At 38.5% G+C, this 14,995-nt stretch overlaps 1 protein-coding gene across 2 annotated transcripts in view; it reads left to right on the forward strand.

Moving 5' to 3' along the window:
• Positions 1–14,995, forward strand: part of SYN3 (synapsin III) — a 411,579-nt gene that overhangs the window by 46,637 nt on the left and 349,947 nt on the right. For both annotated transcript variants that reach the window (XM_065886797.1, XM_065886798.1), the window contains exon 3: positions 9,378–9,469. In XM_065886797.1, the coding sequence (XP_065742869.1) occupies positions 9,378–9,469 (92 nt within the window). The remainder of the gene's footprint in view (positions 1–9,377; positions 9,470–14,995) is intronic.

Below are 14,995 nucleotides of genomic sequence, written 5' to 3' on the forward strand. Positions count from 1 at the left end.
GAGAAGGACTTAACATGCCATGACTAGTTTGAGGATGGGGAGTGCAGTGTGACAAGGAGTACAGACAGCCTTAAGGAGCTGGGAGAGGCTCCCAGCTGAAATCAGCAAGGAAGTAGGACCTCAGTCCTACAACTGCAAAGAACTCAATTCTGCAAACAACCTGATAGGCTTGGAAGCAGCTTCTTCCCAAAGCTTCCCAGTAAGAGCCCAGATGGCTGATACCTTGATTTTTGGCTCTGTGAAACCTGGAACAGAAATCAGCTGAACTTACATGGACTTCTGATGTATACAGCAGTGAGATAATACATTTGTGTTGTCTAAAATTGTTACATTTGTGGTAATTTGTTATGGCAGCAATAGAATACTAATACCCGATAGAGTGACATTCACATTCCTTCACAGGGAATTCAAAATCCTCAGAACTGGTCTCCCACCCACCTTTCTAGCTCTGTCCTATTGTGTTCCTCCATATACTCCATGCCCCAGCTACAGAAGACATCTCGCTACTCCATTGATCCGAGAACCCTGTGTTCTTACCTGTGCTTTTGTTCATGGAAACTTAGATTGGGCCTTTTTCCTCCTCTCTGCCTGGAAACACCCTCCCCATTGCTATGGTCTAGTGGATCTGGCAATGGACAGAGTTTCAGAAGGCGAGTTATTTAGCATGTGTAGGTGCCCACCTATAAAATATAAAAATAACACTTTGTTCTACAAGTATGTTTTCAATACCTGCTGTGTACTGGGAGCTGGGTATAAAGTGGTGAACAACTTTCTAATAAAAATATGATTGCTTGGCATTTCTTTTTCATATGCTGTGATAATAGTATTTTCCTTCCGTGATCATTAGGAGACACTGGTTAAGAAAGAAAGAGAGATGAAAATGAAAGGGACCATAGATGTAATTGACTCGTGTTGATTATGACTTTTTTTTTTTTTTTTTTTTTGCGTTACGCGGGCCTCTCACTGTTGTGGCCTCTCCCGTCGCGGAGCACAGGCTCCGGACGTGAAGGCTCAGCGGCCATGGCTCACGGGCCCAGCCGCTCCGCGGCATGCGGGATCCCCCCAGACCGGGGCACGAACCCGCGTCCCCTGCATCGGCAGGCGGACCCAACCACTGCGCCACCAGGGAAGCCCATGACTTTCATTTTGAAGAAGAAGAGAATTAAAGTGGAGAGAGAATGAGGGGTTTGCCTAAGGTCATACACGGGTCAGTGTTAAATCCAAAATTTAGCTCCCTGGACCCCAGACTTCAAGACCAATTTCTTTTCCACCATTCTTTCCTTCCTCCATGTATATGTTTACTAAAAGTTATAAACAGGAAAACTCAGATAGTCCAGCACTTTCAGGTATCATTGAGATCAATGTTGAAAACCTCGCACACCTGGTTTTAACAAGAGTAGCAAAATACAAAGACCATATATATGCCTGATTTTGTGAAAACCTATTTGTCTTTAATGGTGTCTGGAGGTAATATCCTGCAAACATATAACATGACTATTTTCTTTCCTAAAACAGAATCTTGACAATCATAGTTATGTGCAGCCTTCATATAACTTTAAAATCTCCCTACTAACAACAAATAAGTAAAAAATAATGCAGATAAGATAGTGGGCTCAAGCTTTCAACAAAGTACAATAGAAAGAAGCTAAAATAATAGAGGATGTTTAAAACTGTGCTGAAACTCACAAGTTCATTTAGAAAGCAAAGAAAAATTTTTAGGTGTAGGTAAGCATGGCAATGGTGGAATGCCACAGTCACCATTCCTCAGTATAGGTGGAGACCCAAAGTAACAGAAGTGCTGGCTTCTTTGTTTATCATCCTCCCAGCTGGCAGATCACACTAACAAGCTGTTAAGAATTGTTTTCACTGTCAGGGAAGCTGAGGGGACTGAGCTCTTGATTTTTCTTTTCTTTTCTTTTTTTTTTTTTTTTTTTTTTTTACCTTTAAGAGAGGTGGGGCTTTCCCCTGAGGAACTCTTTGAGAGGTCTGGCTGCAATGGTGGGTTGAAGTCTGAATTAGGGAATAGTACTGGAATATATTCTGTCCAGTCAATTACATCGCTAGGGAAACATCCAATCATTTATTCTGAACAGAGCCTTTGAGGTTGTCTGGTTGCCCAGTGTCTGCGTGTATCTTGGAGTGGGTGAGTAGGAAGACTTTTTATCTGATCAGCAGGTTGAGGGGGTAAGAGGTATGTGGTCATTCTGCCTTGTATCACTGGGTACTATTTGGGTTGCTTCCTCCTTAGAATATTATACTATCTGATGTCAAGACACTGTCAGGCTACAGTAACAAACAACTTGAGACAGAGGTAAGGATAAACAAATAGATCAATGGAATAGAATAGAGAATTTGTAAATAGACTGCCACATACGAAGTGACTTGATGTTTGGCAAAGGCATCAGTGCAATTCTATTAAGAAAGATTGGTCTTTTTAATAAATAGTGCCAAGTTATTTGAATAACCATATGGAAAAACTTAGCCTACCTTACATCTTATGCAAAAAATTAATTATAGATGGATTATAGACCTCAGTGTGAAATATAAAACAGTAAAGCTTCACATGACCTTGGGATAAGCAAAACATTTTTAAACTAAATACAATAAGAACACTAACTTAAAAGTTATTATAATTGTTTTCTGTATTTATATAAAATCTTCATTTTAAAAATTATGAAAGTTAGAAGATGAGCCACAGACTAGAAGAAGATATTTGCAAATGGTTGTATCTAACAAAGAATGTGTCCAGAATATATTTTACATACCTCTTACATACTAATAAGAAAAGTGCAAACAAAAAATAAAAATATGAAAAGATTTGAACAGGCATTTAATCAAAGAGAGTATCTAAATTGCTCATTAGCACTTGACAAGGTGCTCAATATCACTATCAGAGAAATGCAAATTAGAACTGCAATGTGCTACCACTAAACACCCATCAGAATAGCTAAAATTTAAAACACTACCAAGTATTGAAGAGGACATGGAACAACTGTAATTCTCATAATCCTAATAGGTGTTTAAATTGATGAAACCACCTTGGGAAATTCTTCAGTGATATTTTCTAAAGCTAAATATATGCCTATCCTATGACCCAGCAATTTCACTCCTAGGTATATACCCAAAAGAAGTGAGTGTATATGTCCGCCAAAAGAGATGTACAAGAATGTGCAAAACACCTTTTTTCTTAATAGCCAATGACTAGAAATAGTCTGAGTGTCCATGATCAGCAGAACAGGTAAATGTATTATTGTATACTCAGACAATGAAACACTACACAAAAGTAAAATGATTTCATCTAACCCCAACATCATGGATGAATCACACAGATACAATGATGAGTGAAAAAGGCAAATACCAAAGAGTACATACTGTGAGATTCATATATATGAAGTTCAAGAACTTGCAAAAGTAAGCTATGGAAATAGAAGACATTAAAGTGGTAGCATCATGGTGTGAGAATTGATATCAGCTATAATGAGGTTGAGGGAGCATTCAGGGAGGCTGGAAATTTTCTTAGTCTTCATCTTGATATTGATTATACAAGTACAAATCAATTAAAATCCATCAAGCTCTAAACTTAAAATTTGTGAACTTTAATTTAGCTATCCCTCTTTTTTTTTTTTTGAGGCATTCTTCTAAGGTTCACAGTATCTTCAATTTATCAAGATCTATCTTTAAATAAGATTATACCACTTTACATACACTGTAAGAACCTTTTAACAGTATATTTCCATTTCCATCTTTGTGTTCTTCTTGTTACACTTTCTACTTCTACACGTGTCATAAACTCCCATAATACATAGTATTGTTTTGCAGTCAGTTGTTTGCTCTCAGAAGCAGAGAACTATGCTGAAGCAAAAGGAACAGACTTCCTTTTGAGTCCTGGAGTATTTACAAATGTACTTTTTATGGAAGAATGTAAAGTGAAAGTGAGGTGCCTACAGGCATGGCAGACTATGACAACCTGACCCTAATTCAAATTAAGAAGACTTTGAAGAAAAACGTCATCAGAGATATTAGAAATATTTACAAGAAAGTATAAGTGGTCCAAATGAGTATAATTTCCTCTGGAATAAATTTGATTTCAGAAATATTTTTTTAAGTTGATTATTTTTTATAGACATTTTAAAACAGAAAAAATATTTCATATTTATCCATTTAGTTACCATATGCAGAGTTCTTCATTTTGTGTCAGTACAAATTTCCATCTGGTTTTATTTTCCTTCTGCCTGAAAAGCTTCCTTTAACATTTCTTAGACTTACAATAAATTCTCTCAAATTTTATTTGCCTGAAAAAGTTTTTAGCATGCCTTGATTTTTTTAAAATGTACTTTGCTGGATATAAAATTCTAGGTTGACAATTTTTTTTTTCTCAGTACTTTAAAGAAGCTGTCCCACTGTCTTTTAGTTCGATGTTTTCTGACGAGACATTGGCTGTCTTTCTTATCTTTGCTTCTCTTTATATAAAGTGTATTTTCCCCCTCTGATTGCTTTGAAGATTTTCTCTTCATCACTGGTTTGTTAGTAAGCTGATTATTATGTGCCTTGGTAGGATTTTCTTTATGTTTCTTCTGCTTGGGATTCACTGAATTTCTTGGGTCTGTGGGTTTATAGTTTTCATCAAATTTGGAAAAATTTTGGCCATTTTTCTTTAAATATTTCCTAACCCTAACCCTTTAAAAACCCTTATGATCTTACCTTTTTTTCCTTCTAGAACTTCAGTTACACATATATTAAACTGTTTGATATTGTCCTGTAGCTCACTGAGGTTCTTTTTTTTTTTTTTTTCCAGTATTTTTGTGCCTGGGCTTCATTTTGTACAAGTGTATATTGCTTTCTCTTCAAGCTCACTCATATTTTCTTCTGTTTTGTCTAATCTGATATTAATCCCATACAATACATTTTATGTTTAAGATATTATACTTTTAATCTATGAAATTTCTGTTTTTTCCATTTTTAAGTTTTACCTTTCTCTTTATCATGTTGAAGTTTTCCTCTACCTTCTTGAGAATGTGGAGCATATTTATAATAGTTGTTTTAACTTCCATTTCTGCTCTTTCCATCATCTCTCATTTCTGGATCTTTTCTTGATTTCTCCTTAGTATGGTTCATATTTTCCTGCTTCCTTGCATGTCTGGTAATTTATGATTGAATTTCATAAATTTTGCAATGTAAATTTAACATGTTGGGTGTTGGATTTTGTTGTATTCCTATAAATAGTGTTGTACTTTGTTTTGGGATGCAGTTAAATTACTTGGCATAAGTTTGATCCCTTCAGGGCATGCCTTTAAAACTTTTCTTAGTTTTAAAACTTTAAAACTGTTAAACCTTTAAAACTTTTCTTAGATCTAGATAGAGTGATTAATCATCCCAGTCTGCCTGGGACAAAGGAGTTTCCCAGGACATGGAACTTTCAGTTAAAGACTGAGACTGAAGGGGCTTCTGAAAAGTGGGACTTTTGGTTTTAAAGTTGGGAAAGCTCCAAGTAAACTGGTACAAATTGGTCATCTTAGATCCAGAGCATGCTGCAGTCCAGGGCTAATTTAGCCCTACTACTAAATTTTTGAGAACTCTACTCATATTACAAGGTCTTTATACTTTGACTGGTGAGAACATGAACTATCTCCAGCCCTGTGTCTGGAGTGTTGAGTCTCCTGTTTTCTGATAGTTCTATCGTTGGACCTGAGTACTTTCCTTTCATGCATGCTCAGATCAGTACTCAGCCAAAGACTTACAGATCTGCCTGGAGGTCTTTTTCTGGGCAATTGTATCTTTCCTTTGCTCTGCACTGCAAATTCTAGCCACCTCAGCATCCCTGAATCCTAACCTCTGACTCAGTGAGTGAGACTTCTGGGCACTGACTGCATTCTCCCACGCCTGGGAATTGCCTCCAGGCAGTCAGCTAGGGCAATCACAGGGGTAATTTCATGTGTTTCCTTTCTGCAGGGGTCACAGTCCTGCAATGCCTGTTGTTCAGTGTCTGAAAACTATTACTTAATATAGTTTGTCTGGCTTTCTAAGTTTAAGATGAGAGTGTAAATATAATCCCTGTTACTCCCTTGTGGCCATTAAGCAAAAGTCCTTACTCTTTATATTTTATGCCTTAATATTTTGAAAATTGTTTATGTTATAAACATTTGAAGGGGTTGCTCTTTTTCTGGTTATACCATTTTTTATGCATTCAGTTTACTCTCACTAAGACAATTAAATATTTGAACATAATAATGATAGCTGTTTACAGAGATACTCTTCCTGTGTATGTCTCAGCCCTGTGCTAGATGCTTCATATACACTATCTTGAATCTTTACCAAAAAATTTAAAGGTAGATACTACTGATATCATTGCCTCCATTTTAGAGATGTCAAAAATGAGATTCAAAGCAGTTAGTAACTTGACCAAACACATCAGCTAATATCTTGAACAGTTATATTTAAATGTAGTTTCTTTGAAAATTATTTATCTATACCACAATGCCTAATGTGTAGTATTTAAAGAGACATTACATTAAAAATAGTTGGGGCCAAAATGTTTTGAGGTCAAAAGGTTAACTTATGTAGAAAATTTAAGTGACTCTGATAGTAGTGTTTTACAATATATTACTGTATGTGTGTGTGAGGGGGGGGAGAGAGAGAGAGAGAATGTATGTGTGTATTTATATGCATTTAATTATGTGTTTGGTGAAGTGGATAAAGGAGCCTCACCTAAACCAGTTGACCTTCTTTGAACCCTGACACCTTTGCATGCAATAGTAAAATTGGATCCAATTTCCAAAATTATTGTATTACTTTTCTAGGATTGTTGTAACAAATTACCACAAACCTGGTGGCTTAAAACAGTAGAAATTTATCCTCTGTGTTCTGGAGGCCAGAAATCTGGAATCAAGGTGTCAACAGATCTGCACTCCCTCTGAAGGCTCTAAGGGAGACTTCTTCCTTTCCTCTTCCAGTTTCTAGTTACTCCTGTTGTTCCTTGGTTTTTGGCAGTGTAACTCCAATCTCTGCCTCTGTCTTCACACAACCTTCTTTCCTGTGGCCCTCTGTCACCCCTTCTCTTCTTTTGTAAGGACATCTCATTATATTTAGGGCTCACCCTAATCCAGGATGATCATCTCATTTGAGAGCCTTAATTATATTTGCAAAGACCCTATTTCCACACAAGGTCACATTCAGATATCAAGTGTTGGAACTTGGACATATCTTTTAGGGGATACAATTCAACCCACTACAGTTTCTAGGAGAGCTTTCAGGGTCTTCAAAATTGGCTGGTCTTCGGTATTCTACCAGGGGAGTCATCATGCTAACCTGAATGAGAGATGGTTGGATACTTCTATGTTCATTCCCGTGGTTGTTGAAGTTTTTAGAAAGTTAAATGCAAGAGGTGCACTTTCTTTGCTACCCCGACTCTCCGTGCTTGACCCAGCAGAGGCTCACTGCCCTATAACCCAGGCATCTACCTTCTGTAATTACTCATAAACCATGACCAGGAAACAACTGTAGACACCCAGATCTGACCAAGATGAACTTCTGACAGGTATGTACAAGCCTGAGGGTGTCTTCTGTCGAGGTATTTGCCCTTCCATTTGGGCAGCAAGACAGCCCCTGGGTCTTTGCCATCTATGAGTCAGAAATTCTACCATCCAAGATTCTGATTCACTCCCTTTTTTCATATACTTGGTGACCAGCTATTCTGTGTTGCAACTTTCTTCTAACTTCTTTTGCTTCACGCACAGAAGCAACAGCTTTTCATGCTAATTCTTCTTCGTAATCTCACAAATGAAATATCTGAAACATGATGGGACTGAATTTTTAAGGCATTAGATTTAATAACTAGGTCATTACCACTGTTAACCAACCTGACCTCATTAACAGGGCTTTTTGCTTTTCACCTTGCCACAGCATGATGAGGTTATTAATTAGAGCAAGAAACACAAGCACTCTGGGTTTGCTTTAAAGCCATCTGGGGAGATGGCTAGGTCTTCGGTCATAATTCCTGGTAAATGATTCCAAGGGGATGCAGTTAAATCACCATGAAATGATATTTCCCTTCAATGTAAACTTGTTTTTCTCTTTAAGTGGTTTATTTTTAGGTCCCTAAAATTCCCATTTGTAATCCACCTAATACCTTATTCAGCTAAACAGTGAGGACAGTGGGGTGCAGCAGTTAAAAGCACAGGCTGGAGCCAGACTTCCTGGGGTTAAATCCTGGCTCTGCTACCTACTGTGTGACAGTGTGCAAGTTATTTGCTCTCTCTCTGCCTCGGTTTTTCATCTGGACAAGTATGAGGATTAAATGAATTCATATGTATAAAATGCTTAGGACAGTACCTGGAACATAGTGTTTCATGTATGTGAGCAGTTATTTTTGTTTGTTAAATTCAAAGAAATAGCTTTTGGCTTCTGTGTAAGTCAGTCTAGTACTATGCATTTTCTAGGATGGGGTTACAGGTTGAATTGTGTTTCCCTAAAATTCCTGTGTTGAAATCCTAACCTCTAGTACCTCAGAATGTGACCTTTTTTGGACATAGGTATTTGGAGATAGGATATTTACAGAGGTAATCAAGTTAAAGTGAGGTCCTAATCCAGTATGACTGGTAAAAGGGATACAGAGACACGCATAGAGGAAAAACATTGTAATGAGAGATAGGGAGAAGGTGGCCATCTACAAACCAAGGAGAGAGGACTGGAACAGAGCCTTCCTGCACAGCCCTCGGAAAGAACCAACCCTGCCCACACCTTGATTTTGGACTTCTAGCCTCCACAACTGTGAGAAGACAGTGTTCTGTGTTTAAGCCACCTAGTGGTGGTACTTTGTTATGGCAACCCTAGGAAACAGACGGTTATAACATCAAATCGCTATCCCCAGGGAGCATATAATCTGGTAGGACGGATATATTCCACAGGAATAGCAACACAGATTTGCTAAAGCTTGCTCAAACAAATAAGCCAACAAAAAGATGGACTTATAAGGATACAGAAGTGTCTAATAAAATACAAGTGCAGGATTGTAGCTGGCACAGAAACATCAAGAATACTCCCTATACTCTTGCCTCTGCCCCTCTCTTGGTGACCATGAAGTTTCTTCCATGCCCACCTCCTATCTCTCCCCACCGTCCCCTCCACTGGAGTTAGAGTTGCTTCTTCCACCTTCAAGGAGGTAGAAGTTAGTAGCAGTGCGACTTTGGACATGTCACTATGTCTCTCTGCACCTCAACTTCCTCATCTTTCAAAAAGGGCAATAAAAAATATTACTAATTTCCTGTGTTTCAGGTGAGGTTTAAATGTGTATTTGGCACATATAAGTACCAAATAAATGTTATAAGTTATTGGCATCACTAGTATTTGATGAATCCTTATTGTTTTGCTTTCTCTTTCAGGCTGAATTCTCAGAGTTGAACCTAGCTGCCTATGTTACTGGGGGCTGTATGGTGGACATGCAGGTTGTGAGAAATGGGACCAAGATTGTGAGGTAAGGTGGACTGAGGTACAGAAAACCTTCATTTGAGAGGTGTGTATGGGGTATCTTCCTTTGCCAACCCCTTAGTCTATTGCCTACAACCTAACTCCTCTACTACACGTGCTTTCATGTACGGAATGTCTGCTTCCAGAGAGTTTTAGGTATTATTGCATAGGAATGACTGGTGGCACAAACAATATGGGAAAGCAACTGAGTATGCTGGAATGGGCCCTGGGCCTGGAGAAAGAAGACTTGGGTTCCATTTCTGACTTTATGGCTCTTTATTTAGTCTCTCTTGCCCTGTGATTCTCATCTGCGGCATGATGATAGTGAACATGGAAGTAGAAGGCATGCATGTGAGAATACCCTATTAATTCTAAAGTGCTGTACAAATGTTAAGAGTTTATTAGAATAGGCTGCATCCCGCTTCCAGCAGTAGAACAGAGTAAGTGTTCAGAGACTCCCCTCCCAGGACATCACACCTAAAAGTACTAGATATAATATTTCCCCCCCAAATCTGTTTATAGTATAAACAGCTGAACTGGAGGGGAAGTGAGGGAATTCTTCAGAAGATCAGAAATGTCAAAAAAGTATAAATCTGCAGGAGAGGTAAATAGTGGATTAAAATATTTCTATCTAGTTAAGTACCCAAAGAATGGTACAGACTAGGTCCTGTGAGGGTTTAGGTGGGGAAGAAATAGAATTCAGATTTGAGGGAGTAGAGACAACAAGAAGAAATTTGAGGAAAAGGTGGCATTTGTTCTGAGCCTTGTCAGATGGTAGAATATGGGCATTCAATGTGTTTTAAGAATAGGAAACAGTCTTTGTACAAACCAAGAAGCAAAAAAAGGAGTATGTTTGGGAAATTTTGATAATTTTACTAAATCAGCCATCATTTACTGAGTACCTGCCATTTGCAAATGAAAACATTACATGGCTTCCTATTTCCAATAATGGTAGACCAACTGTAGGTTATCTGAAAACAACTTAAAAACTGGTTTTAAATAACGATAATCTTCAAATCCATCAAAGAGTTGACATGACAGTAAGGACTTACTAGGAAGAGAATGATAGGAAATGGAAATCCAGAGAGATAAATGAGTACAGAAGCTTCATTTTTCCTGAGAGTACTGCTGAGTCTAGCAAATTTGAAAATTGGTTTTGATAGCCTAGCAGGGGCAAGGGAGAAAGAAAGAAATACCCAGGTTTTCTCAAGGTATAATGGTAGACCCTACCCAAAATAAGCTGAGACCTCAAAGGACTACATCTCAAGGTGAATGTGAAGTATAGGTAGATGAGCCCTCACAAGTCACTGAAGCTTGAATTGCACTTTGATTGGCCTTCCAGGGAAGCGCAAGCATTAAATTTAGTTTATGGTAATCCCAGACATGCCAGAAGTCAAAGCAGATCCTGTGTAGTGGAAGGCACTTTGATACTAGGCTTTGAATAATTATTCAGATAACTTTTTGTATAATAGCTAGCACATAGTCAACAATAACCAGGCATATACATTATGAATGAGAAGAAACAGGAAATATAGATAAGCAGAAAGATACCCTCAAAAACACACATTCTTAAAAGAAAAAAATCATACATATTAAGTTGAAAAAAATCAGGTTGGAAGATATCTGCAAGGAATAGGAAACTATAAAGAATGACACAACCAGTTTTATTAAAACCAAACAGAACTTCTAGAAATGAAAACTACAATAACCAAAATTATTGTAAATGTTGTATTTAATGGCATATTAGACACCATAGAAAAGGCGTTAATGAAATGAAAGGTAGAGCCAAAGAAATTATCCCAAATGAAGCACAAAGAGAAAAAAGACTGGAAATGCAGAAGAGATGGTTAGATCTCCTGAGAAGGTCTAACATTCATTTAGCCAGAGTTTCATAAAGGGAGGGAAAAGAGAATGGAGCAGAGGCAGTAAAATAAGAAATGATAGCTGAGAATCTTTCAGGAAGATACCAAACTACCAACATCAGAAGCTCAACAAATTTAAAGCAGGATTACTAAAAAGAATTCTATACCAAAACACAATAGTTTAAGTACAGAAAGATAAAGAAAAATAAAAAGTAGCCAAGGGAAAAAGGCAGATTACTTGATTGGAGTAACAGACTGACTGACACTTGGCTCTCAGGCAGCAGGGGTGGAAAGATACCTTCAGTGTGCTGAAAGAAAATAATCATCATCCTCAGGGAAATGTATTTTATGAAAGAAGGCAAAATAACATTTATAAAGATAAGACCTCACTAAGGGAAATTGTAAAGTATGTACTTTAGGCAAAAAGGAAATAACCTCAGAATAACGTAGAGCAGCAAGAATACATGAAGAGCAAAGAAGGTGGAAATGCTAATAAACATTGTCTTCAAAAAACAATTAATAATCATAATAATGACATCTTATGGATTTTTAAAATATATGAAGGATTCAAATAAACCACAGTAAGTGAGTAGAGGCTGGGGCTAAATATAATTAAGATGTTCTGAGGCCCTTGTAGTGTCAGGGTGGAAAGTTATGTATTGATTAATAACAGGCTTTGAAAAGTTAAAGATGAAAATTAAAGAATTAAAGAATAAGTAAAGGTAATCTCTGTGATAATTACTTAAAAAATAGAAACAGAATGTAGTACTTAAAAACGATGAGAGGGGCTTCCCTGGTGGCGCAGTGGTTAGGATTCCATCTGCTAATGCAGAGGATATGGGTTCGAGCCCTGGTTCGGGAAGATCCCACGTGCCGCGGAGCAACTAAGCCCGGGCGCCGCAACTACTGAGCCTGTGCCACAACTACTGAAGCCCGTGTGACTAGAGCCCATGCTCCGCAAGAAGAGAAGCCACCGCAATGAGAAGCCCGCGCCCTGCAACAAAGAGTAGCCCCCGCTCACTGCAACTAGAGAAAGCCCGCATGCAGCAACGGAGCCCCAAAGCAGCCATAAATAAACAAACAAAAATATTTAAAATAAATAAATAAAAAACAATGAGAAAGAAAAATAATAAAATAAAACAAGAAAGGAGAGAAAAACTAACATAGAACAGGTGTTATAAATAACACAAAATAAGATGATAGGTTTAGACCCATATATATCAGCAGGCTGGTATTCTGAATAGTGTGTACAGCAGTACTGGTTATTAAAATATTGAAATTTTTCTATACAAATTGATAAATAGCCTCTGACCTGAGCCCACTGAATGCCTTCAGCCACCTTTACTTACCCCATGGTTAGGCATGGCCATTGAACTACTCTTTTGTCCCCCAGTTCACCACACTCCTGTCCCCCATCCCATATCCTTGTTTCTCCCGTGGTCAGAGGATGCCCAAATGTTGCAGGGGAGATACACCCTTGGAAACAGTAGTGGAACCCCAGAGAGCAAACGCCTGGTTCCCTTTGTCCCTTCAAGGCTGTTTGCCTGTGAGTCCCCTAGAGTTGCCATCTCATGGTCGCTTGTGAGAACTGCAGCTTTCTCAAAGTACCCTACAAGTTGCTAAATATTTTTATCACCAGTATATATGAGTAATTATATTAAATGTAAATGAACTAAATACTCAATTTATGGAGCATCTACAGCAAGATTGTCAGAGTAGTTTTTTTTGTTGTTGTTGTTTTTGGCTGTGCTGCTTGTGAGATCTTAGTTCCCCGACCAGGGATTGAACCTGGCCCGTGGCAGTGAAAGCCCGGAATCCTGACCACTAGGCCACTGGGAACTCCCCCAGAGTAGATTTCTTTAAAATATAGCTATATTCCATTCAGGAGATTCATCTAAAACATAAGACTGTAGAATGTTTGAAAGTTAAAAGATGGAAATAAATATATATATTAAATAAATATATAAGTTAAATATTAAATAAGTTATAAATAAATATATATATATATACATACATACTTATACATACCACGTAACAACTGGGCAAAAGAAAGCTAGCCAATATAGTTGTATTAATATCAGGGGGAAAAATAGACTTCTAGGTGAAAAGCATTACCAGGAAAAAGGAAGTAACCCATTAGGATAAAGGAGTCATTGACCAAGAAGAGATAATAATTTTAAATTTATAGGGCTCAAAAAAAGTGCCTCAAAATGTACTTCAAAAATTGGCAAAACTGCAAGGAGAAATTAACAAGTCTTCCATCATGGGAGATTTTGAGAATGGTGCTACATATATACATTTATTTACTTTTCACAGCAGCCTCATTATGCACATAAAAACTATAAAAAACGTAAAATTCAATATTTAGGAATCTGTGTATGTTCATATTTGGGATTATTTGTCTTATGTCTTATTTCCCTATCTGGGAAAGGGACTGGATCATCTTCTTTGTAATATGTAGAAATGAGAGCATCTATTCCATTAATCCCCAAATTTGGCTGCAGATTAGAATTACCTGGGAAATGTTTTAAAATCCTGATAGCCAGGCAATAGGAAAAACCAATTACACTAGACACTCTGAGGGTACAACTTAGGTATTGGTAGCTTTAAAACTCCCCAGGTGGGGGCTTCCCTGGTGGCGCAGTGGTTGAGAGTCTGCCTGCCGATGCAGCGGACATGGGTTTGTGCCCCGGTCCTGGAAGATCCCACATGCCGTGGAGCGGCTGGGCCCGTGAACCATGGCCGCTGAGGCTGCGCGTCTGGAGCCTGTGCTCCGCAACGGGAGAGGCCACAACAGTGAGAGGCCCGCGTACCGCAAACAAAAAACAAAAGCAAACCAAAAAAAACACTCCCCAGGTGATTCCAGTGGGCAGCCTGATGGAGTATCTCCCCAGATTGCTTGCACATTGGCCCTGAACTGGGGCTGGGTCATCTGTAAAGCTGAGTATCCTGGGGGTGTGCTGCCTGAAGAAGATCACCTTGCAGAAATGGATATCTCAAGCCTCATTCTAGACCTGCCATCTTCTTCCAAAATTTATTAAAATGTTCACAAAAATAAATTTACAAAACTGTTCCAGCTGATTCTTTTTTTTTTTTCCAATTTTTTTTTTTTTTTTTTTGCTGTACGCGGGCCTCTCACTGTTGTGGCCTCTCCCGTTGTGGAGCACAGGCTCAGCGTCCATGGCTCACGGGCCCAGCCGCTCCGCGGCATGTGGGATCTTCCCAGACTGAGGCACGAACCCATGTCCCCTGCATTGGCAGGCAGACTCTCAACCACTGCGCCACCAGGGAAGCCCAGCTAGTCTCCCAGCACTTAAGAATGGCAGGCTTGGAAGGTAGTTGTAATGGTTTGAATTGTGTCTCCCCAGAAAAGATGTGTTAAAGTCCTAAGACTAGTACCCCAGAATGTGATCTTCTTTGGAAGTAGGATCATTGCAAATGTAATAAGTTAAGGCCATACTGGAGTAAGGTGGGCCCTTAATCCAATGTGATTGGTATCCTTATGAGAAGAGGGAAGCTTGGACACAGAGACACAAGGAAAAACTATGTGATGATGGAAGCAGAAATTAGAGTGATACAAGATAAGGAATGCCAAGGATTGCCATCCATCAGCAGAAGCTAGGAGACAGGCATAGAACGAATTTTCCCTCAGCCCTCAGAAGAAACCAACT

Source organism: Phocoena phocoena, chromosome 11 (assembly GCF_963924675.1).
Source record: "Phocoena phocoena chromosome 11, mPhoPho1.1, whole genome shotgun sequence".
Taxonomy (NCBI): Eukaryota; Metazoa; Chordata; class Mammalia; order Artiodactyla; family Phocoenidae; genus Phocoena; species Phocoena phocoena.